Source organism: Tachysurus fulvidraco, chromosome 11, assembly GCF_022655615.1.
Source record: "Tachysurus fulvidraco isolate hzauxx_2018 chromosome 11, HZAU_PFXX_2.0, whole genome shotgun sequence".
In the NCBI taxonomy this organism is placed as follows: Eukaryota; Metazoa; Chordata; class Actinopteri; order Siluriformes; family Bagridae; genus Tachysurus; species Tachysurus fulvidraco.
The window spans coordinates 12,175,575-12,200,291 of record NC_062528.1 but is presented as its reverse complement, the minus strand read 5'-3'; the positions used below and the strand labels follow the sequence as shown (position 1 = coordinate 12,200,291).

At 37.8% G+C, this 24,717-nt stretch overlaps 3 protein-coding genes across 9 annotated transcripts; 2 read left to right on the top strand and 1 right to left on the bottom strand.

The window, feature by feature from the left end:
• Window positions 1-79: 79 nt before the first annotated feature.
• zgc:171927 (uncharacterized protein LOC100124616 homolog) lies at window positions 80-6,662 on the top strand. 2 transcript variants are annotated; one of them, XM_027146466.2, is made up of 6 exons: window positions 80-1,114; window positions 1,493-1,565; window positions 1,705-1,800; window positions 1,885-1,980; window positions 2,066-2,197; window positions 5,646-6,662. In XM_027146466.2, exons 1-6 carry the CDS (start codon window positions 1,101-1,103, stop codon window positions 5,862-5,864), a joined length of 630 nt encoding a protein of 209 aa, XP_027002267.1. In that variant the 5' UTR covers window positions 80-1,100; the 3' UTR covers window positions 5,865-6,662. The 2 variants fall into 2 exon arrangements, with proteins under 2 accessions (XP_027002267.1, XP_027002258.1); XM_027146457.2 differs by lacking the exon at window positions 80-1,114 and having other exon boundaries at window positions 1,123-1,565.
• A 1,438-nt stretch (window positions 6,663-8,100) lies between these two features.
• Window positions 8,101-9,189, bottom strand: LOC113642787 (gap junction delta-2 protein). Its single transcript, XM_047820326.1, has one exon. The coding sequence runs from the start codon at window positions 9,187-9,189 to the stop codon at window positions 8,101-8,103; it is 1,089 nt and encodes a 362-aa protein (XP_047676282.1).
• Window positions 9,190-11,741: 2,552 nt separating this feature from the next.
• On the top strand, window positions 11,742-22,376 carry vezf1b (vascular endothelial zinc finger 1b). 6 transcript variants are annotated; one of them, XR_003440652.2, is made up of 6 exons: window positions 11,743-11,902; window positions 15,964-16,721; window positions 17,500-17,569; window positions 17,831-18,101; window positions 19,515-21,445; window positions 21,614-22,376. XR_003440652.2 is itself a non-coding variant. In XM_047820324.1 (6 exons), exons 1-6 carry the CDS (start codon window positions 11,870-11,872, stop codon window positions 19,856-19,858), a joined length of 1,437 nt encoding a protein of 478 aa, XP_047676280.1. In that variant the 5' UTR covers window positions 11,743-11,869; the 3' UTR covers window positions 19,859-22,376. The 6 variants fall into 6 exon arrangements, 5 of the variants coding, with proteins under 5 accessions (XP_027002235.1, XP_047676280.1, XP_047676279.1 ...); XM_047820324.1 differs by having other exon boundaries at window positions 15,964-16,126; window positions 16,166-16,721; window positions 19,515-22,376; XM_047820323.1 differs by having other exon boundaries at window positions 15,964-16,135; window positions 16,166-16,721; window positions 19,515-22,376.
• Window positions 22,377-24,717: the final 2,341 nt, after the last annotated feature.

Here is a 24,717-nt window from a genome sequence, read left to right as displayed (position 1 = left end):
TTTAACTGGTCACACAATGAGTACTTGATTAGTGCCCATCACTAGTCTAAACACTTCAGATTTAAGCTAGAGGATGTTTTCTGGAGAACAGGGAGGGACTGTTGAACTTATGAACAGTGCACTTATATGATTCAGGAGTATATATTAAAATCCACTACAGTGTTCAGCTACCTCCCTCCCAGTGGTCATAGCGATCACAGGACTCAAACCTGCACTAATACTGCTTACTGTGTGCAGAAGCCTTTTCAAAAAAACTCTCCCACATTTCCAAAAAAATAGTGACGGAGTCATATGTGAAGAAACTGGTAGAACAACTGGAAAGTTGATGACATATCAAAGAGATGTCATGTCATGACTAGTTGCATTAGTTCAGCAAACTGTTTTTCAGTTCAGAGATCTCTTTGTTGACTGTTTGGACCAGTGATAAAACATGCCTATTAGAAATGAAGCTTTGTTTAATGATGCAATGTATGTAAACTAATTTAAAAAATAATCTGTAATAGTTTTCAATTATGTGAATTTAAAGCGTCTATTTATCTGTAATGCTCCGTTCTGTTTCTCACCCAAATGTTAAAATTCAGATCTGAATTATTAGACATTGTGTGCAGCACATTTTTAGTACATTTTAGACAGAAAAAATGTTTTTCTTTTTTTTTCCCTCTTTCTAGTTACCAGTGCCATATGATAATTAATTCTGAAAGTGCTCAATAAGGATACCTTTTATACAGCTTCCACTGATTTCTTGCTGGTTGCTCTTCCAATAGTATAAACACTGTTAAATGTTTTCTGTAAAAACTACTGTGAAGATTGGAATAAAGCAGAATAATCATTTTGTCTCTAGTAAATAGATGTGTGATGCAGACTACTGGTATTTTCAAACCCGCTGCTATGATGCTTCAAGATGTAGGTAGTGGCCACTTTGTAATTTGATGACTGGCTTTAATAAATAATGTAGCTTTTTCTAGGTTCTCTATAACCAATGTTGTTCCTATTCACTCTTTGAAAGACAGAGGAGCACAGCACTTCTCTGAAAAAAGCAACAACAAAAAAAATAAAACTGCATCTGCCTTTTCTAAACGGTGCCATTATTTGGTGTAAACATGAATCCTGAATAGTAAGTATTTGTAGCTGTTTATTTGGTTTCGGTTTCTGTGTCTTACAGTGTTGTACTGTGTTTATGTTTGAGTTTTTCCATCATGTTTCTAAAAGGAAATAAGGACTCAGGATCTGCAGTATTGTGAGAGCGTAACGCTTTGTTAGCCTTTTGTTTTTAACATACAAGCACACCGTGTATGACAGAAATGTTTTAAGGAATAATTTATTGCATAATTCATGAGCAGTTCTGTTCTAACTGTAGGTGTCTGTGAAATTAGAAAACATTGCAGTATGGTGTTATGTTCCTCACTTGTTATTGTTTTGTGTGTGTTTGGTGTGTTAGCATTAGAATTAGCCGCCAAAGGCTTGTTTGCATTTGTGTTATGGTTTCTCTTAGCGACTACCTATTCAAGCTGCTGCTAATCGGAGACTCTGGTGTGGGGAAGTCGTGTCTGCTGTTGCGGTTTGCTGTAAGTCAAAATGTCAATAGACTCTGAAATATGATATTAGACTAGAATGGATGTTGGATCGTACGATGATAGGTTACGCTGCCAAAGATGATTTTAAATTAATTTGTTGCATTTGACTGTTTATTTTGAATTATTTCAGGATGACACCTATACTGAAAGCTACATCAGCACAATAGGGGTTGACTTCAAAATCAGGACTATTGAAATGGACAGCAAGATAGTTAAACTGCAAATTGTGAGTAAATAATTCACTGTGCTGTGGCATTTTGCAGCATATGATGATCTGTAATCATCATATATTGATTGATTTTCATTACAGTGGGATACAGCTGGTCAGGAGCGATTTCGCACAATTACCTCCAGCTATTACAGAGGTGCCCATGGTATTATTATTGTATATGATGTTACTGATCAGGTAATAACCATAATAATAGGGTAATAACAATAATATGATATTTTTGTGAGATCTTCAGAGATTTTATTGTTCTTTGTAATTGCAGGAATCCTTCAACAACATAAAGCAATGGTTGGAGGAGATTGATCGCTATGCATGTGAAAATGTCTCAAAGTTGTTGGTGGGGAACAAAAGTGATTTAACTTCAAAAAAAGTGGTGGACTTCACTACAGCAAAGGTATCTGACCAATCTTTTGCTTACAAGTCACATTAGGTATTTATAAGGTTTTATTATGCAGTCAAGTTTTATCATAAACCTATAAAGATAACAAGGCAAAAGGAAAAAGGTAAGAAATGATTTTTTTGTCCGGTAGACTTTTTTTTTTTTTTTTAAGTGCATAGGCCAAAAACCTTCGAACCCATATGTGCGTGTTGAATATCCCCTTCCAGATTTAGTTCCCCTTTGCTGTTATAATAAGCTCAACTCTTCTGGAAATGCTTTTGACTAGTTTTTTGACCATGCCTGGGGATTAGTGTTCATTTAGCTACAAGAACAGTAGTGAGGTCGGGCACTGATGTCAGGTGAGGAGATCTGGTATGCAACCAAAATTCAAGTTCATTCCAAAGGTGTTCTGTGGGGTTGAGGTCAGTTTTCTGTGTGTGATACTCAAGTTCTTCACTCCAAACTCAGCAAACAATCTTGTCAGGAGCTTGGTTTGTGCACAGGGGGATTTTGATGTTGGAACAGCAAAAACATTTTAGACAACTGTGTGCTTCTATTTTTGTGGCAACAGTTTGGGGACTCACACATATTGGTATGTGCCAGTGTCCACAAACATTTTTAAATATACAATCGCAAGAAAAAGTATGTGAACCCCTTTGAATAAAGTCCTGGCTTCAGAAAAACAAAATACACCTTATGAAGTGGCCCAATCAGAGCCCAGACCATAACCCCATAGATATGCTGTGGAATGACCTCAAGAGAGCTGTTCACACCAGAAATCCTACAAATGTGTCTGAGCCAAAGCAGTTTTGTAAAGAGTAATGGTCAAAAATTCCTCCAGAATGCTGTGCAGATCTCATCCTGAGCTACCAAAAGCACTTGCTTGAAATCCTTGCTGCCAAAGGATTGTTGTTATCGGCTTAAGCACATTGTGTTTGTCTACTGTTGTGAATTAGATGACAACCAGTTCACATTTTATGGCAAATTACTGCAGAAAACCAGTTTATCCCAATCGATTCACGTATTTGCTGTAGAGCATGTAAAAAATAACAATTTTGCTTCTACATTACTGTAAATTTGCATATTCAAGTATTTTTAAGGAGGACACATGTTTTTTTCTTTTTAGGTTCCCAGGCTTTGTGCACTTTTATCATTTAATCTTGATAACTTGGTGTCTTTACGGTCATTCCATTGTTACACTTTTTATTTTCATATTTGAAACAAGTGGTGTATGATGCTATTTTATACACAGAAGCTCATCATGTTTAACTCTTTACAGGACAGCTGTAGAAGGTCCTATGCCACAAGAGAGTAATTTTTTTACTGTATTGCCTTGACTTTGAGACTGACTCGCACTTAAATTACATAAAAATAGACTTCAAACTTTGACTTGCATCTTTACTTGTCCTTTATGACTCCTGACTTGACTTGAACTCCTCAATAGTAACTGGACAATAAATCTTTCCATGATTACTGACACACTGCATTGTTTTGTTTTTGTTACCTAAAGTAATCTCAAGACCAAACAGGGATTGTAATGTTGGACTTTTATGGTCCTTTATGTCTCTAAAAATGTATAATATTAAAAGGATTTTTAATGCCTCAAGTGGCATTTTAAAAAATATTTCAGGTTTTACTTTTGTGAAAAAATAAAACGGTATATAAAATAAAATATTAAAATAAAATTCTAAATATTTAGCATGTATCTTGCACATAACTGTTGATTTATCATTCCCCCATTGGTGATATTATTTATTGATACTGTACAGTTACATTTATAGTCGTATGCAAAAGTTTAGGAACCTCTGACAATTTCCATGATTTTCATTTATAAATATTTGGGTGTTTGGATCAGCAGTTTCATTTTGATCTATCAAATAACTGAAGGACACAGTATTTCGGTAGTGAAATGACTTTTATTGGATGAACAGAAAATGCATAATATGCATCAAAACAAAATTAGACATGTGCATAAATTTGGACACCCCAACAGAACAATCACATCAATATTTAGTAGAGCCTCCTTTAGCAGAAATAACAGCCTCTAGATGCTTCCTATAGCCTGTAATGAGTGTCTGGATTCTGGATGAATGTATTTTGGACCATTCCTCCTTACAAAACATCTCCAGTTCAGTTACTTTTGATGGTTGCCGAGCATGGAAAGCCCACAGATGTTCAATGGTATTCAGGTCTGGGGACTGGGATGGCCATTCCAGAACATTGTACTTGTTCCTCTGCATAAATGCCTGAGTCGATTTTGAGCAGTGTTTTGGGTCATTGTCTTGTTGAAATATCCAGCCCTGGCTTAACATTGTGACTGATTCCTCAACATTATTCTCAAGAATCTGCTGATATTGAGTGGAATCCATGCAACCCCCAACCAAATTTTACTATGGGTAGCAAGTGTTTTTCATGAAATGCTGTGGTCTTTTTTTGACCTGTTTTTGACCGTTCTCACCATCCTTCACCTTTGCCTGCAACTTCTGGCCTTAACAAGAACTGTGCCTGTGGTCTTCCATTTCCTCACTATGTTCCTCACAGTGGACACTGACAGTTTATATCTCTGCGATAACTTTTTGTAGCCTTCCCCTAAAGCATAATGTTGAACAATCTTTGTTTTCAGGTCATATGAGAGTTGTTTTGAGGCCTTCATGTTGCCAATCTTCAGAGGAGAGTCAGAGAGAACAACAGCTTGTAATTGGCAGCCTTAAATACCTTTTCTCATTGTCAGGGGTTCCTAATCTTTTGCATATGACTGTACTGTTACTGTAAGTTCCCATATACTCCCTATTTACCTTCTATTGACTTGAGACTTGATTTATTGTTATTACTTGTGAACATATCTGCTGTATTTTGCTAGGATAAGTGCATAGTAAGTAGATGTATCATTGTTGGCCTACGTAGTTTATAGGTACAGTAACAGACTGTCTTTTCATGGGCAGGAGTGATCTGTTTCTGTTTAGTCTGACCCTGGTTTAAACTCCTTTTTTGTACAAAATTTTTGTAGCTTTGAAACGTAACACGTAGATTTACAATTTAATGGTTGGCCTACACCAGATTTTGAACAAAATTGGTCACATATTAGTGGGAGGCTAAGTCATTTTCTATCTTTCAGTGTTTTTAGTGGTTAAATTGTTGTTTTAAGAATCTAATTTGTATCATATTGTGTGGAAGCCTGAGGTTTGCACCTTTAGTCAGAATACCGATTTACGAGGGACCCAAACCAATACCAGCGAAATGCCTCAAAAGCTTAAAACAACCAGAGTTGTTCTTTATGTTGTCACCCTTCTCTATGCCAAGTCACTATAAACATTATTATGATGGAAGGCTTGCAACCATGTTGCCTGTCCTGGGTCCTACTTCTTTTACAGTAAGTGTTTATATAGATTCTGAACAGAGAACTGTCTATTTTAGAAAAACTATAAATACTGCATTTAGCCTTTAATAATATCTCTTTCCCCAGGAATTTGCTGAGACTCTTAAAATCCCATTCTTGGAGACAAGTGCAAAGAATGCAAGCAATGTGGAGAAGGCGTTTTTAACGATGGCCTCTGAAATCCAGAAGCGGGTTGTGGAAGACAACGTTCAGAACGAAACTGTCAAAGTGGGAAAAATCAATAGTGCTCCATTGTGGCATGGAGCTCAGAAAGCAACGGCTGAGGAGGTCAACACCTGCTGTTAGTGCTAACAGACTTAACACTGAGTATGTTTATGGCATTTGGATATTTAAAAAGAATAATCTGACTAATTTCACAGATTATATTGATGTCTTAAGTTGGGTTATGAATGAATATGAATATGTGTTGTGTATTGTTGTAAAGGATTTAATGTCAGATTAAATGAGTCTGGTAACAATGGCAGTTCAATGATGTACACAGTTATTTAGCACTTAATTTAAAGAGTGAAATATTAATTTTTGCTCATAAATTATAGCTACAACACATTATAATATTAAAAAGAAAGCCCAAGTTAGATTATTCTAAATGGTTATCTATCTTTTGGATATATATTTAGCCCCTGATTCTATATCCCTTGAAACATCTTAAACTGCCAGGACAGTAGGTCCAGATTTCAGTTCATAAAGCTCATAAATACATGTATTTTCTATACATTGTACACTGTAGTCATTAATGAGTATGTTTTATTTATGAAACTGCAAATAACTGAATAAGCAGGGACTTTAAATAAGATATTGTGTTTTTGTCTGCTAATGGTTTTTAGAATGCATATAAATGTTTGGTCTGTTGTGCATTTGTCAGGGTAAAATAACATTCATCAGAATTTAAACTTTAAAAGAAAAAGATGAAGCTCTGTTCTTATGGGCCACTGACAGTTTGACTAGATGAATTATAAATGAATATCAGGCCTTAAATTTTGATTAATAAAATGAAAAATGCTTTGGAACAATATACTTTTTTAATATTCAAAAGATTGTTATGTGGAGATACATAAGCAGATATTTTGTGGTTTTTATTTGATAACCCAAAAATTATAATAAAAAAAAATAATAATTAAAAAAAGATTTTTTGGACATTAATTTTTTTTCCTATCACATTTGAGCTTTATATTAGAGGCTCCAAAGCCAGACAAACAATGTAAGAGGCTCCAAATTGTGTTGCTTTACATTTTTTTTTATTTTTGTTGAGTTTCAAACAGATCTGCTGACAATTTCACCCTTTTATACTGATGAACAGTCATTAAGCTTGTTTCTGTTTGTATACAGTATGGGTGCACTGTGTCACAGTGCTGTTAAATCATTAATTATCATACTCATAAATCATCGTCATACTCTGCAGTTTTGTCTTGCTTCCTACAATTTATTAATGCAATAATAATAATATAATAATAATAATAATGATGATGATGAACCTACTGTAGAAGCACTTGTTTACTTGTCTACCAATAAAAATGCGCCCTCTCGCGGACTAAGCAAAAACTGCCATGTGCATAAGAATAAACACCAAAGAAAAACATGAAGCTAAACATGCTAAAAAATAAATAAATAAAAACTTGATATTCTAAAAACATTTCATAAAATATTATTAACTGATAATTATGACCGTTTTAAATATTTTACAGTTAATAATGCAAACAGTAACAGCTTAATAAGATGATATTTGTATAAAACAATAAACATTAAAAAAGAAGCTTTGCTTCAAAGGACATTTAATAAATGTTTGCTTCATGCTACTTGCTACTTGGAACCATCTCTGATAGTGAGACACTGTTGGAGCAAGGTAAAGATGATTAAGGATCTTATTTTGTCATTTGAGAAGTGCTTTTTTTAATGTGTTCTGGCAGCTCTGCTAGATGAAGCCCTGTCTACCTTATTGTCTAAGTTTTTAAATTTATTAAACTAAATATTGTTAAACTCTTGGATATGATTGGTCAGATAAAGTTTCCATCCTAATAATAGCTCTGGCTGTAATTTTGATCATAGACACTATTCTTGTAAATTATTGTTTCCATAGCAAGAGCTAATCCACATAATCTAAGTATAGAGTATAATCTGATAATAATTTGATTGAAATGTCTTGTTATTCAGCGAAATAAAATGTATCAATGTTGATATAGTGAAGCTCCTGACGTAACAGACAATAGTAACTAACTTGTTTCTTGACTGTCTGACAACATTAAACTAGTTCTGTACTTTAATTAATTGAATTAATTCATAAATTGTAGTTGTATAAGAGGAATAAAACATTTCATGGCATGCTGTTCAATGAAATCTTTCAACCTCAGAGTGCTAATTCATTGATTGTTTTCCAATGTGAACAGTACATCCCAATGATTTTCATTCTTTACTTTCTAAACTATTAAATTACTTAGTGAATTTAGAGTAAGTAAATTAAAGAATATAATGCATTATGTCAAGCATTTTTATTCTACTTTAAAAAGGGGAGTAACAGTCACTCATCTCATAACCAAGACTTCTTACTGCTCAACTTTGCTATGTTGAATAATTTTATTCCTGCGCATTTATTTTCTTCTGGGTTTCTCTTTGAGGTGCACTCCAGTGTTGAGTCTGTCTCAAAAGCAATGGATGGTCCATGTGACAGCATGGCAGTGGCTGTCTTCTCACGAGACACTGTGGCTGAAGAAGACTGCAGGACCAGCCTGCTTTGCATTGAATGCCTTAGCCTTAGCTGCAAAGGACTGTGGACAATATGTAGTTTCCTTTTAGAATCCCAGCACCGAATACATGCTCTGTATAATATGCGAAAGATATAAACCCAGCCTAGATAGTGAAGTTCAGCAATGTTGAGAAGAAAGCAGCCCAGACTTATGCAAAACATGAAGTTTAGGAATATGGTCTTCTCAGTAGCACGTGACACAAAGCAGTCGGTTCGACTTGGGCATGGATAGGCCTTGCAGCGAAACAGAAATGGCACCTTAAGTCCGAACATATAGTATTGGCCCACCAAGAACATTAGCTCTAGAATGGATCGAAAAACCACATGGACTATGTATGTCAACAATATCTGTCCTGAATATTCAGTAGGGTCCTTGCCAGCCTCTCTGTAGTCACCCTGCAGGAGGCTCTGCTCCATACCCTCCTTATTTGGACTTTCCTCATCTTTTAGCCCATTTGATGGCTTTCCTCCCAAATAAACATCACTTTCTCCACCTGACTGCCCGACATACTCAACATGTGGGCAGTGGAGCATAGCCTGGGCTTGCTCTGTTCGAACTTTCTCATCATTGGTGATTTTGTGAAGAGCATAAATGATATAGAAGATGGATGGTGTAGATACCAGGACAATTTGGAAGACCCAGAAGCGCAGGTGTGAGACTGGTGCAAAAGTGTCATAGCAGACATTGTTGCAGCCTGGCTGGAGTGTGTTACAGATGAACTTTGATTGCTCGTCACTGTACACTGCATCTCCTACAAGGGTCACCAGCAGGATTCGGAAGATCAGCAACACTGTCAGCCAGATCTTGCCTATCACTGTGGAATGGTTCTGAACCTCCACTAGGAAACGCCCGAGAATTGACCAGTCTCCCATGCTTCACACTGTGAGGACAAAACAGTTGGTTTAAGTCTAATCAATGAAAATAAAAACATTAGATGAAAATTTATAAAATGTCCAATGCATAATGTAACCTCTCCATCCCTTGCCCAGTGTGATAAAGTCCTGATATAGCAGGATATAGCAATGACTCAAGATTAATGATTAATTAATGAAACAAAACTTTTAATACACTACAGACTTAATTTCTCTAATTGTTTTTGGCACAATCACTTTATTTCTACAGTGTGGTGTGGTTGTGATCATTTCTCTGTGAGGAAGGAGCACTACTGTACCTGCTGTAGTTCTGGGCCATCATGATTTACAAATACTTTTAAACAAACATATTTTGCATAATACATGTCTATCACTTGCACCTACAGTGATGAGACATCCATTGTAAGTGTGTTTAGTGTTCTCTGTATACTTCACAAATTTGCTACAGATGCACTACATTTAAAAAAAACTTTGTTCACTGTCAGCTACTCTTATACAGTGGTTCTATATAACAACTTCTATAGTAACTTGAGTTAAAGAAACTGAGTTTTAGAAATAAAGGTCAAGTGACAAAGCTGCATTTTATATAGATTTAAGTAAAAGGAAGACACTCACCTTGTTGGATTGATCTGAGAAAATGCACAAAAGTTTATACTGTCCATACGCATATCTACATTTGTAGAGAAGCCTGTCAGAGGGAATGAACTCCACTGAGTGAGCTCTGGAAGAATGGGCTGACAAAAAGTATTCAGGCCTTCCACCCAATATAGTGAACTGTATTTAGACAAAGACTGACAATGTACAACACAGAAAAGATTTAAAGGTACAATAGGAGGCAACATCTCTGGATGTCCATGAACAGTTAAATACACCATTCAGATGAATTTGCTGGAATGGGAAACAATGCTAATTTGTGAAACGTTTCTACCTCACTTAAATGTGTACGAATCAAATTGTAATCTATTTTCTACAGTTTCTTGTGTAAATATTTGTTATTCAACCCTGATCATTTATAAAACTGAAATAGTTCCATAGCCAACCTGTAAAAAAAAAAAGCAAGAGAAATGCTTTTATTCAGATTTTACCAACAACTCAGCTCATCAGTATGGGTTGCACCATTTTCATGTAAATAGCAAAACATGTGGTCGGTCCTAGTGGCTTCTCACTTCTCCTCTTTGAAACCTAATGGTCTTTTGCAATGTGTGAGAGGGTAAAGAGGTGTCTTAGTCACATATTAACTCCTACATGACCATAGTCCTGCTATATACACTGCTGCTCAGGGGAAAAGTGTTTTTTGTAGTGATGTAGAATTAGCTTACATGGGTGAAATCTGCGTTATACCCATCACATCACATTCAATGTTACTAGTTTTTCCTTCCATCCATCCATCCATCCATCCATCCATTTATTTTCTATCCCACTTATCCTACACAGGGTCACAAAGAACCTGGGGTTTATCCCAGGGCACAAGAGTCGGGGGAAGTCGTGGAGAGTCGGGGGAAGTCGTGGCCTAATGGTTAGAGAGTCTGACTGGGTAGAGAGTCTGACTTGGTTCGAGTCTCGGGCCGGCCACGACCAAGGCACCGAACCCCCCAACTGCTCCCCGTGCGCCGCAGCATAAATGGCTGCCCACTGCTCTGGTGTGTGTTCACTGCTGTGTGTGCACTTTGGATGGGTTAAAAGCAGAGAACAAATTCTGAGTATGGGTCATCATACTTAGCCGTATGTCACGTCACTTTCTCTTTCAAGGCAGAAGACACACTTGATGGGCTGCCAACACATTGCAGACCACAGCCAAACACACATTCACACACTACAGACAGTATACAGATGCACGGTGGCTTAGTGGGTAGCACGTTTGCCTCACACCTCCAGGGTCGGGGTTCGATTCTCGCCTCCGCCTTGTGTGTGCGGAGTTTGCATGTTCTCCCCGTGCCTCGGGGGTTTCCTCCGGGTACTCCGGTTTCCTCCCCCAGTCCAAAGACATGCATGGTAGGTTAATTGGCATCTCTGGAAAAATTGTCCGTAGTGTGTGAATGCGTGAGTGAATGAGAGTGTGTGTGTGTGTGTGTGCCCTGCGATGGGTTGGCACTCCGTCCAGGGTGTATCCTGCCTTGATGCCCGATGACGCCTGAGATAGGCACAGGCTCCCCGTGACCCGAGGTAGTTCGGATAAAAGCGGTAGAAAATGAGTGAGTGAGAGTGAGAGAGACACTGTTGACATATGTAGTAGCTCAAGGTGCTTTATAATCAAATAATACACATGTAATGATAAAAAAAAGTTTAATGGAAGGCACAGGATATAGAATAAATACATTTTAAAAACAAAAATATAATGAAACCGTACATAGCAAAACAAAGGAAGTCATTGTAATTAGATAATTAAATAAACAGATGATAATATGCTGCTGTTTATTTTGATAAAGCAATCCAAAAAATAACGTCCCCTTCCTCCAGAAATCATTGTTTATCTGTGTGCTCCAGATTAAATAAAGTAAATATGTTGTGTTGTATTGTGTGTGTGTTGTGTGTGTGTGTGGACAATCCCAACAGCAGCGGCGCTTTTCTCAGGCGATGGTTTGGCCCGCAGGGTTACAGGAAGTTGGAGCAGCTGCCATGTTTAGCTGCTTTGTTGTAGATTTCTTGTAGGTTTCCTGCAGATTTTTAGCTAAGTGTTGCAATGGAGCCGAGCTGGAGCTCATTTTTATTTCAGGTAAGAGAAGCATTTTCAACAAATTCGAGCGTCTCGAAAACGCCTTCAAGCTCCAAGTCAGTTTATTCCGAAGATATTTTATGTCTAGAAAAACATCATTTTTATTTAGCTCAATCTGTCCAAACAAAAACAATGGTAGCTAACTGGTGTTGCTAGCGTGCCAGCTAACTGCATTAGCAAGCTAGCGAGTTTAGCTAACATGCTACATGAGCTCCAGACTTCCAGCTGTGGAGTGTGGGGGATATTTTAGACACTTATGGTGATCCTCATGGCTTTTCATTCCTAATGTTGTGCTTGTTTTTTTTTTGTGCTATGGCTAGTTTACTGGAGCTATTGACTTTTTTTGCCTGTTAGCATGTCGGACACTTTTTAAAAATAAACGATGCCTTCATTGATTTTGTAGCTACATGGTGTTTGTAGAACGCGGTCATAAACTGCCAATTTAAAATAAAATGAAGAAAACCCTCACAGGGAAGATTAAACCTAGTTTTTTATGTCGGTTTGGTGACCTTATAGGTGCTTTAGTGTGAATATGTTGAAGCAAACAACTTTTCGTTAGCACGACGTTAGCTTGTGTTACACGCTGCGTTGAGCGCGAGACACTGAAATAACCTCTGCAAACATAGAGAGCCATAGAGTCTGTAGGTGTTTAACCCCAAATAAAACACTGTTACAGACCGTAAACGGGTCTGAGATTAAAGCTGGGTGTTTTCTCTTAGCTTCTTCTCAAACTCTTACTTTGAAAAAAGCAGCATCGGCGGGCTGCAGTTGGAATCTCAGCTATGTTCAGAGAGAGAGAGAGTGTGTGTGTGTGTGTGTGTGCGTGCGCGCGCGCGCGTGCTGCCGCATTCTGCATGCATTAGACTACATATTTACATGCAACATACAGGAAAACACACTCAGCCCACTAAAAATCTGTGAATGAGTTCAAAGCTATGAATGAATTCATGTTCATAAAATGTATTTGCTGCTTCAAAATTTGGACATGAGCGCCACACTGCATCTCACACTACAATTGTACAACTCAGTGTGTTCCTGTAATAGACTGTGCCAAGTTAATTCATGCAAGAGACCCACGTCATTCCCTTTTACCTTCGGGATACCTGCTGCAGAACGGTTTAGATTGTATAGAAGAGGATTGTCGTTCCTTAATGTTTCTTTTCATCTTCATATTAAGATGAATACTTTGTAGATAGGATGTATTTTTGTCTTCCGGTTAATTTGACACATTACCTTACCCTGTTTTGCCAACAGGCAAATGGAAAAAGAGAAAAGCTGCACAACAAAGGAAGGCCAAGAGAGTTAATGAGATCTTGAAGTGTTTTCTGTCCCTTTACAACTCCAGTCAGTGAGCGTTATAGGAAAAGAATAGCATAGACCTGTTCCTGAGGTCTTGAATGTATTTGGTAGCATAAAAATGAGTGGGGAAAAAAATCTCAAATCTATATATCTCTGTATCTTTGTATTTAACATGCAAGACGTTCATTGACAAACCTAGATAACTGTGTGAAATTCAGCACCCATGGCACTGTTTGATCACTGAAGAGTGAGATTAGAGGTAAAACTTAACTGACTTCCTGACACTGTAAATCTTAGATTAACTTTTTCGCTTGTTCTAAGCGGTTAATATGAACCATGTACACACTTAATTACTACCCACATTACAAAATGACAAAATCCATTTAATATTCATAAACATGTTGCTCAACTTATAATAATGTGTTGTTTTGTTATAATAGAAAACTATTATAAAAGGAAAAAAGAATATCATTGAAGCGTCAGTGATATTTTCCCTCGGAGAAAAAGCTGAAAGGAATTGTTCTGCTTGAATCCCTCCTTGTGATTCAGCATCTAATGAGACAGCAGTGTAGCGCGTTACTCGGCATTGTTCGCAAGGCGTCTGAGGTTATTCATAAGCGTGGCATTGTCTAGCTCCCAACAGGCATCGCTTAATCCGTCTGTAGCAGACCAAAAAAAAAAAACTTAGTTTGAATTCAGTTCCTACAATAATACAAATTCTGTCTCTGTTCTATGTAATGGATGAATGTAAAGAAACCGGCAGGGGAATACGTATTAAGTAAAAATTCACAATAAAAAATTACTAGCTTTTTAATGTGGGTCCCAGACTAAGTAGTGGCAAACTTGAACTTGGTGTATTTAGAAACTAACCGAAAGCTTAGCCAGGAACATTTGTTTCCTTGCTGCACTGTTCTGCATTATTATTGCTGCTAAAGGTCAGACTTCATAGTAGAATTTAGTTTGAATTTTAGAGCATAAAACCCAGCCTTAGACAGATCAATCTGGGTTTTATTTATTTGTTTGATTTTGGAATAAATCTTTTTGAAAGTCAGCATCTTACTGCTATACTGTAGTTGAACCTGAAATGCATTGTCGTATGATATACACTAATACATGCTGCTAAATCTTTACTGTTTCTTATGGTTCAGGTTGCTCTTGATGTTCTTGAATCTCCCTCTTACTATCAATGCGGGGAGTTGCAGAATGGACAAGGTGTAATGATAGTGTAGTCTTTCGGTTCTGTGTCGAAGCTTGCTGAGCTCTCTGTAATCTTTCTGTTCACTTCAGTCTGCAATTAAAGGTTGCTTAATTGCAACACATCATATTTTTGCATCATTGGGATTGCATCATTTACCTGGATTGCTTGTAGTACATAATGTTTTAAAGTGTTATTTTTTTCTGTTAAACATTCTTTGTCTAACAGGTTCACACACTTGCTGTCTACTATTTCTTCTTCTTCTTCAGACCTGTTTTTGAGATGTATTGAACAGTTTTGTCCATACTACTATTTTGTGATGTATAAGCTAATTTTTCTTGATTTAGTCGTCATTTTTCATAGTGGGGTTTAGTGGCTGAGTCTTTAACACACAGACCTGGCAGTTTTGGTGTGTCTCACCGAGCCAGAACAGGTTGTGCCTCCAGTCACATGTGGAATGACTTTCATGACTTTTCAAGCCTGAGATCACTTTACATGTAAAAGATTTAGGTGTCATCATTGCAACATGCTGTGTGTCTCTTTATGCTGAGCTACCAGAGACTCTATGGTGTCTGCATCAAACCTGTGAATGCCCTGCTGTGCTCACTGGTGATTTGATCTACTTCATGGAGGGGTATAACTGTTTGTTCTGGGTGATTTGAACATTTCACTAATTCCTCATTAGAATACTCAAAAATGAAAATTTTTAGTTTGTCTGTCTGTCTCTCTGCAGAGATGGGACCTCCACTTTTTATAGCTATGTGCATATTAATCAGTTATTTGATGTTTATCAAGTTTAATTTGATTTTCACTAAACTGGGTTTATACATTTTCAGAAAACAATTATTCATAAGCCTACATGGAAGCCAGATTATAAAAGAATAAATACAAAATAATTAAAGAGAGATAGATCTTGATCTTGACCGTCTGTTTACATAATATCTACATCTGTCAGATTATCTCTCTTTCACATGCGCATATCCAAGTTCTGAAACTTCCTGGGTCTCAGTCTTGGCTGCTTGTTTTTCCGTGTAACACAGATGCTCTTGAAATGAGTCATGTGCTATTTCAGATAAAGATTTACCACCGTCATTCTACTCTTGGCTTGTGTGCTACATTACTAGAACACTGTTTTATAGCAAACTACACTGCTACAAATTTAACTGGCCAGTTCAGAGCTCAGTGCAGCTTCCATGCACAGAAAGAGGCATTATAATAAGGATAAGAGTTTAATTCTAAAAATGTATACAAAGATTTAAATTTTATAAAATATGCGTCACATGACTACATATGGTTGAATTGAACACTGTGAGATTCTTAGGAAATTTGTGTAAATGAAGGTAATGAAATAATGTGGTTAATGTTGTCAGAAGTTTCAAAAGTCTACATATTCAGAGTACTGCTTATGAGATTAACAGATGATAATTCATAGTTGATGAATGTGACTAGGAATAAAAATGTATTTGAATTTGTATGTTTAAGATTGAAACGCATGCTGGTTTTAAAATCGGTGTATAAAATATATTTTGTGAAGAGATTTTTATACATTTTTCTTTCCATGGAGCAGACAAATGACACCCTCCACCACCAGCACCAGGTTGGTCAGAACAGTCTGCTGCCTCTGCTCAATGCTGGAACAGAGCCCCAAGACCAAAAGCCTGTGCTCCCCATCCCATTGGAGCAGAAGCCTCCAGTCAGTGCAGCCGAGCTCCTCAAGGACACCATGGCAGGTGGAACAGGTGGAGGAGGAGGGGGTGGTGGAGGGGGAGGTGGGGGAGGTCCTGTGGTGGTTAAGAAGGAACCCAAGTCAAAAACACCCTTCATCTGTGGTTACTGCAGCAAGTCCTTCAGAGACAGCTACCATCTACGGCGGCACGAGTCTTGCCACACGGGCATCAAGATGGTGTCCCGGCCAAAGAAGACACCAGCAGCACCCACCATGGTGCCCATGATCTCCACTGTGCCACAGCGGGATAGCAACGGCAACCCCACCTATGTCTCTGCTGCAGGTATCCTGACAACAGGAACCAATTCAGTGGCAGTGGGCACAATGGCCACTCTGTCGCAGCAGCAGCCCAGTGTACCCAAAAAGCCACCAAAACCAGTGAAGAAGAACCATGGCTGTGAGATGTGTGGTAAAGCCTTCCGGGACGTCTACCACCTGAATCGGCACAAGCTGTCACACTCAGACGAGAAGCCATTCGAGTGTCCCATCTGCCACCAGCGTTTTAAGAGGAAGGACCGCATGACCTATCATGTGCGCTCTCATGACGGTGGTGTGCACAAGCCCTACATCTGCTCCGTCTGTGGCAAAGGCTTCTCCAGGTGGGTCCTGAGATTTTGTTTCCTAACAGGTCCTTGAACACACCACTTTTGAGCATTTCCAGCACTCAACACACCATGAAACAAGTATTCTCAGTTCTTGATGTTTGGAATTTGTGAAGAAAGAGTTTCACTGCACCATAACATATGCCAAATAATGATGTTTATTTAAAATAAAATCATCTAGAAAGCAAAATAGAAAAAAAAAACTATGAGCATCATAGAAAAATGGCTATTGAGTGTAATCAAACATGCTTCTGTTTTTGCCCTGGCACCTGCTTGGCACACCATTTTCACAAGCTAATAATTTATATAAAACTAACCAAGGTAGAACTAAATTAAAGTGAATGTAGTATTTCTTCTATTCTATTGCTTATTCTTATCGATTTAAACAAGAAATAGTTTCATAGCATTTATAGATCTTGTCCAGGACTATATATATCATTATTTTGCATGAGCTATACATATATTTAGAGAATAATGCTGGCATGTTTGCTGTGGCTTTGTTTCCCTTAAAGGTTTCTGGGAGTCATAATAGAATTGATTAGATTTATTTTTGGTACCTTGTGAAAATGCCAAGAATAATAATGCTTCTCTGTCATATTTGCTTTTAGCAATAGTTGTTTTATATCGTGACTCTGCTGTATAGTAACCCTAAAGCATTTTTCACTTTGAATTAGCCTTACAATATTACTTCTTTAATTTTGTGTTAATCCCTCAGAGTTGGTGTAATAGAAGATTTAATAAACTTGTTGTTCTTTTTTATTTTTCCATTCTATAGACCAGATCATCTCAGCTGTCATGTTAAACACGTCCACTCTACAGAGCGGCCTTTTAAATGCCAAGTAACGGTAAGAAGCCACTCTGTCGTACTAAAACAGGCGCTGGTATTGGTTTTATTGGGTATGTTTGCAGGAAGCCTCAGTTCGTAGAAATCTTTGCATAATTTGTGATAATTGTTGCATTAAAATGTATATTTGTGAGTGACATTTTGATGCCATTCCATGCCCAGGAAATTCACTCCAAAATGGTTTAATGGTTGAAGTAACAGTGCAGCATGCAGGGAAAAACTAATGATCTCTGATCTGTCTGTCAATCAATGTGTGCGTCAGGCCTGCACATCTGCTTTTGCCACCAAAGACCGTTTGCGTTCCCACATGATACGGCACGAGGGTAAAGTCACCTGTAACATATGCGGAAAGATGCTGAGTGCTGCCTACATCACCAGCCACCTGAAGACACACAGCCAAGCCGGCTTCACCTCGCCCTGTAACAAAGGTACGCCAGCCCTCGCCCCTCACTCCTCCTCCACCTCCTCCTCTACCACTTCCTCCTGGCCTCCGCTCACCTCGACTACACCAAACCAGGATGGCACACACTCAGGTGGGCATCTCCCTCTGCCATGGTGATGTCACTTCCTCAAGCCATCAAGCAAATCGCTTCTGCTGTCTGCTGTAGGGATCTGCTTCTATTGCCCCAACCTGTAGATTGCTAACTGTCATGCCCATTCACTGCTAATAGTCACTTTCAAAGTTTTTTTTAACCATATTTTTACATTTTATTGTTCAATAAATTGTTGATTTTAGTAGTTGTTTATATTTGATGTTTCAGCACTTTTTTAAAATGAGTTTAAACATCCATTGTCTCTGACATTTGATTTTAATTTCCCTTAAGGATTTTAATCCAAGAGTCAAGTTGTTGCAAGTCAAGTTCATGTTGCCCCAAAAATGCAAATTTGTCCCAGATGACAAATCCCATAGAACCTATATTCTAACAAGTGTATAATTGCTATTGACAGACTGCTTTGGTAAGTATTGTCAAATAAGTTATTGAGGAATATAATCATACGACTCTGATACTGTAGATCTGCTTGTGTCTACCTGTCAGAGCTGCAAGCTAGTGTTAGTCATCTTGCAATTTGATATGGTAGAGGGCATATCTAATTTGTAATTCATCCATTCATATTCATGCAAAGATAAAAAGAGTTCCCAGGCCAATTTTAGTGGGTAAATTTTTTTTCAACCCATTAAACATGGTTATTCTAGATGCCCTGTATGCCCAAAAGTTTGTGGACATCTGACCATTACACCCATAGGTGCTTTTAACCATCCTGTTCCCAATTTATTTCTCCCTGTGATGTTCTAGTAGGCTTTCAACTATATAATGAAGTATGACTCTGGGGATTTGCCCATTCAGCCATAAGAACATTAGTGAGACCAGGCTTTGATGTCAGGTGTGGCGGTCTGTGGCACAGTCAGCAGTCAGCATTCCACTTCATCTCAAAGATTCAAGTTTCAATTCAATTCAAGTTTATTTGTATAGTGCTTTTTACAATAGACATTGTCTCAAAGCAGCTTTACAGAACATCAACATAGAGCAGAAGGTAAACATAATTAATGATAAAGGAAATAACGAATAATAAAAGTAAAAGACTTGACAGAATAAAAAATTCCAGATTATTATTCTAGATTATTATTAGAGAAATTCTAGATTATTATTAGATATAAATAGTGTCATCATATAAAAAGATGATGACCATGTCTTGGCAAACTATGTCTTCATAGATCTCAGTTTTTGCACAGGGGCATTGTCAAGCTGGGATAGATTTGGGCTTCTTAATTCTTGTAACGGGAAACTGCAGTGATGTACAAAGTCATTGTATACAGTTGTGTGCTTTTGAAGGTTTGGGGTCCATATGGGTGTGAGGGTCAGGTGTCAACTCCTTGGCCATAATGTGCAGATTATTTTTTAATCCTTTAGATGATGCATTCTTGTTTTTTTCCCTTTATCTTCCAGACACTAACAACACATGTAACTCTGCCTCAGCTACACCAGTCACTGCCTCGGCTACTACTGCCAGCATGAACCGTGGAACTATCAGCAACCCTGTCACTATCTCCTCCAACACCGTTAATATAACAGCACCAGTGAGTCTCCAGCACCCAGTGACCATCACTGCACCAGTCAATATTGCCTCGGTGAACATCCCTGCCACAGCAACCGGCATGAACATCGCCCACCCGGTGGCCATCAGCACCCCTATGTCCATGAACATCACCGGCCCTCTCAACATCGCCATGAGGCCCATGGAAAGCATGCAATTCCTCTCACAGGTTCTGCCTTCCTCGCCACCCTGGTAGAAAAGAACTTGCTCCTGATTACTCATCCAACCCATTGTGTCTTATTTTAAATCCTCTTCTGGTCTTCCATTAGTAGTGTGCTGTGAAGAAAGGGCAAGCAGGGGCATATGGTAGAAGTTCCAAGCTTAGTGTGGATAAACAGTAGCATGAAATGACAAAGATCTAGTTGGTTTTAAGTGGTGCTCTGTTTATCCTTATTTTTGGCTGTTGGCTAAGCAAAAGAAATGTATAGAGTTTAGTAAAATAGCTTAAGGACAAGGTGGGAAAAGTAGTAATGGAGGCTGGCATGCTGTATTTTGGTGATTTCGCTTCGTTAGTGCCAGAAGATCTCAGCCAATATCCATTTGGAGAGGAGCAAAGTGCTTCATCAGAGTGTGCATGACAGTTTTTTGAACTGTGATGACTTTATTTTTTGTTATTTTTAGCTTGCTGATCAGTATTCTTTAGTTTATTGCATTTTGTTATGTACTACAAAAGGGACAGGAGCTTCCATTTGTGGGAGAGAATTATTTTTAATTCTATCTAAGTAAGAGGCTGTTCTGGATTTGCATTCATTGTAAGCCACTTAAAACTGTAGCTATTATTCTAGTTTTAAAATATTTTCTGGAGTTGATCATTCCTGGTGAAAGAAAGATTATGGACTATTGTTTTGAATAGCTGGGACATATTTCTGTTTATTGAGTGTTGGACATGAAATTTTATACAAGTCTTGCACTGAAAACATATCTGATTGGTGATATTTTAATGGCAGTATTATGGGAAATGTTTTTAAGTTTGTGGGGTTGAGTCGGTGTAGATTTCTGCCGGACTGGTAGCCCCATTCACAGAAAAGAGTTCACAAGATCTTTAAAGAGTGTTTTGTCAATAAGAGCTCTTTATTCTTCTTCATTTAAGATTGAGGGTTGTACTCGTATGGACCTCTTCTCTGGGTCTTTACTGAGGGAGTCCCACTAATTTGACACTCATGTTGGTAAAATCATGCTTAACACTTTTCTTAATTTTTCACCTCTTTAATACACTAAACCATTTTATCATTGTTGCTGTACCTGGGTGGAAGATGCATTTTGTTTCATTTATTATATTTAGAAATTTTATTTTCTGTTAATTTTTTCCCTTGATTACAGTTCAACCAAAACTGCCATCTGATGATCAGGGTTTGTTGGATGGTTTTTATCAATGACACTTTTCTGTGTCCCAAATGACTGTACATAGCTAGCAATGAACAAGAGCAAAGTGTTTCATCCATTTTGGATGGCAAAAGCAATATTGAGGTTGCACTGCTAATCCATTCTGTTCGTTTCTGATCAACATGCATTTACCTTCAATATCTATTAAGTTTCACATATTTCTGTATAGTTCCACCTCATGAGAATTTACTCAGTCAGGACGTGTAAGAAAATCAGTAGAATGTGCTCATGCCAGGCACTGTGTAGACAGCTGTGCTAATGCTTAAACATGCTTTCTTTTTTATTTGACCCAACATGACATGGGAAATGAATTCAGTAAGCAGCAATTGTTGTTAAATGTGATTCTTTGCTGATCAGGCATATAATGGATATTGGAGGAAAAACAGATCTGGACTGTGAGGTAAGCAAAGCCTAAAAGCAATTAATTGTTCACTTTTTCCCCTGAATTATTGCCCCCCACCCCTTTTTTTTCTCTCTTCCAACTTGTGACTTTACATGCATTTCATGAACCTTACAGCTAAATCCTAGGCATCTGAAGCAGTTCTCATCATGTATTGATGTCTTTCAGAGAATGTTGCCTTTTTTAACAGGAGTGTCATCTTTTCCCTAAACTTTGAGAACTGGAATTTGAAGAATGGAACTGATGTAACTGATGTGACTGGTACAAAGCATTACAGAACTTTTGAAGTTTGTGATCTTGCTTGTGATAAATGGATGGCCCTCAAGTGGCATCACTTCTGTGCCTGGTCTGAAAATGCCACATAGGAACATGACTGTCCTGTTTACCAAATCTCTGTGAAGATTTTACATGCATTTTGCTTTGGAGATTATCACGTTATAAGGAATTATGACTGTCATTAGCTTTTGTTTCCGGGAAGTATTGTTTTTTCTTATTTTTTTGCCTTATGCACCAACAGTATCTTTTTAAAGAAATGTTTGATTATTAGTGATGGGTGGGAGAGATTTTAAGTTTTACATTGGAGACTAAAACAGTAGTTCTGACATTTTGCAAATTTGCTTTGATGAATTGGCAGAACTGTGTGAATGCCAGTGAATGTATATCTTTGTACAAAACGGTTAGCTCAGAGGATGTTGTAGGTATGGTAGACAAGTGCAAGGAAAAAAATTAAATAACCTTTTTATAAAACCTTTTGTATTAGAACATTAACATTGATAATTTTGTATATATGAAGACTAGGAAATTTTTTGGTTAGCAGAAAAGTGAAGCATTCCTACATTTTTTAAATGTATGTATGTCACGAACAGTTATTGTAAACAATGTTTTATGTGCCTTTTATTTGGATTGTCTAAATAAAAGAAAATTGAAAACACAAACTCCTTTTTGCTTCTTACTCTGATCAAAAATGCTTTCCTGGTCTTTCATGGAGTCTGACTTCATTGAGTGGGCTTGTTGCTAAATTCATGCTGGCACAATTAAGCATGATTCCAATGATATTTTAGGGTAATGCTTATGAATGATCATTGTTAGCGTTATTATAATTAATCAAGATAAATGAACATTAAGAAGCAGCCTGTCCCCAAATAATTTTTACTACAGGGGGTTTCAGCCAATCCTTCTATTGTTTTCTACACGCTGCTCTCTCCCACCTGGAAAATAAGAACACCCATGTGAGAATGCTGTTTGCGGCCTACAGCTCAGCATTTAACACAATAGTGCCTGCCACACTTGTTGCGAAGCTTCAGACTCTGGGACTAAACAGTTCTCTGTGCAACTGGATTCTGGACTTCCTGACAGGCAGAAGTCAGGTGGTAAGAATGGGCAGCAATACTTCACCCCTGCTGATCCTCAACATCGGTGCTCCTCAGGGCTGTGTCCTCAGCCCACTCCTGTACTCCCTGTACACACACGACAGTACAGCCACACACAGCTCCAACGTCATCGTCACATTCGCTGATGATACAATGGTGATAGGCCTGATCACCGGATCAACGATGAGATGGCCTACAGAGAAGAGGTGAGCACCCTGACTAAATGGTGTCAGGAGAACCACCTCTCCCAGAGCCCCAGCATCCTCAGAACATTCTACACCGGCACTATAGAGAGCATCCTGATGGGCTGCATCACTGCCTGGTTTGGAAACAGCACCGGTGGCAACCGCAAAGCCCTGAAAATGGTCCTGCGAACTGCCAGCCACATTGTTGGAGATGAGCTTCCCTCCCTCCAGTATATCTACACAGTGTATAAGAAAAGCTCGGAGAATCACTAATGACTCCAGCCACCCATCCCACAGACTGGTCTCTCTGCTCCCCTCAGGAAGACGTCTCTGCAGCATCCGATCGCACACCAGTCGACTGAGGGATAGCTTTTTCCCTCAGGCTATCAGACTAATTAACAGCCATAACTAACACAGCCTACAGCATACTTCCATAACATGGTATGCTACACACTGCACACTAACTTCAACAGTTCAACACTGGACTATACACACACACTGCATTTAATTTAATATAATAATCTATCTGACAATAATCTGTACCACAAAATATTCTGTATCTGTAAAGTCTGTTGCACCTTAAAATATTACATATATATAATATGTATACTTATACACACACATTATCTATCTATCTATCTATCTATCTATCTATCTATCTATCTATATATATATATAGATATATATGTGTGTATATATCTATATCTATATATATATAAAATGTGTGTGTGTGTGTGTATATATATATATATATATATATATATATATATATATATAAAACAGTACATACTGTATATAATGTGTAGTGCATTGTAAATATGTCTAGTAGTATACTGTGTGTACTGACTATGTATGAGCACTTTGCACATTTCACCTGTATGTAAATTGTTTTTAATTTCTGTTTCTTAACTACTGTATGCAAATGGTTCTGCAATTTCTGGAGCCCGCTCCCAAGAATTTTACTCACCATGGCACACGTGCTGTGGTGATGTGACAATAAAGGTGACTTGACTTGAGGTGACTTGACTATTTCTTATATGTATAGTGAGCGTGACAAGGAACGAGTCCTGGAGTATATTCTGTAATGTGTAGCTGATGTATATAAAGATAATACAATAGTCTGTGTAATTAGTTACACAGACTATATTGGTCAGGAATTATTTCCCATGTAATGCATGTGACCATGAGAAGGATCATAACAGATCAGCATGATCTCATATCCTGTTCCATTTTCCAGCTCATTCCTTCAGGGATAAGATGTCAGACTATCAAAACATAAACTAGAGGCAAGAAAAGCAGGCAGACCATTTTCTCCCTAAGCAGTAATCCTGCTCAATAATGTAGTGCACAAATGTCCTCGGTGCTAGCATTAAACTGCTACTGCTGGAATACATTTATAAGGGCTATTATACTTAGTTAAGCACAATTACTCTTAGGTTCTGTTTCCTGGCCAGAAAAGCATCTCTATTAAATTGCACATGGGAGTATGAGTTGCTGGATGGAAAACAATGTTCCATCTTTAAACATTTATTCATTACTTCTTTTAAATTATTGGCTATTTGTGAATACATTGTATAAACATTAGAAATGTTGCACGTCTTATATGTCGAACTAATTCACAGTTCTAGGTGAGGTCGTAAGATTACACCCCCTTGCTGAATCTGCAAAATATTAATCATTTAAATGACATTAGAGTGAACTTGTGGTCATTTTTTTA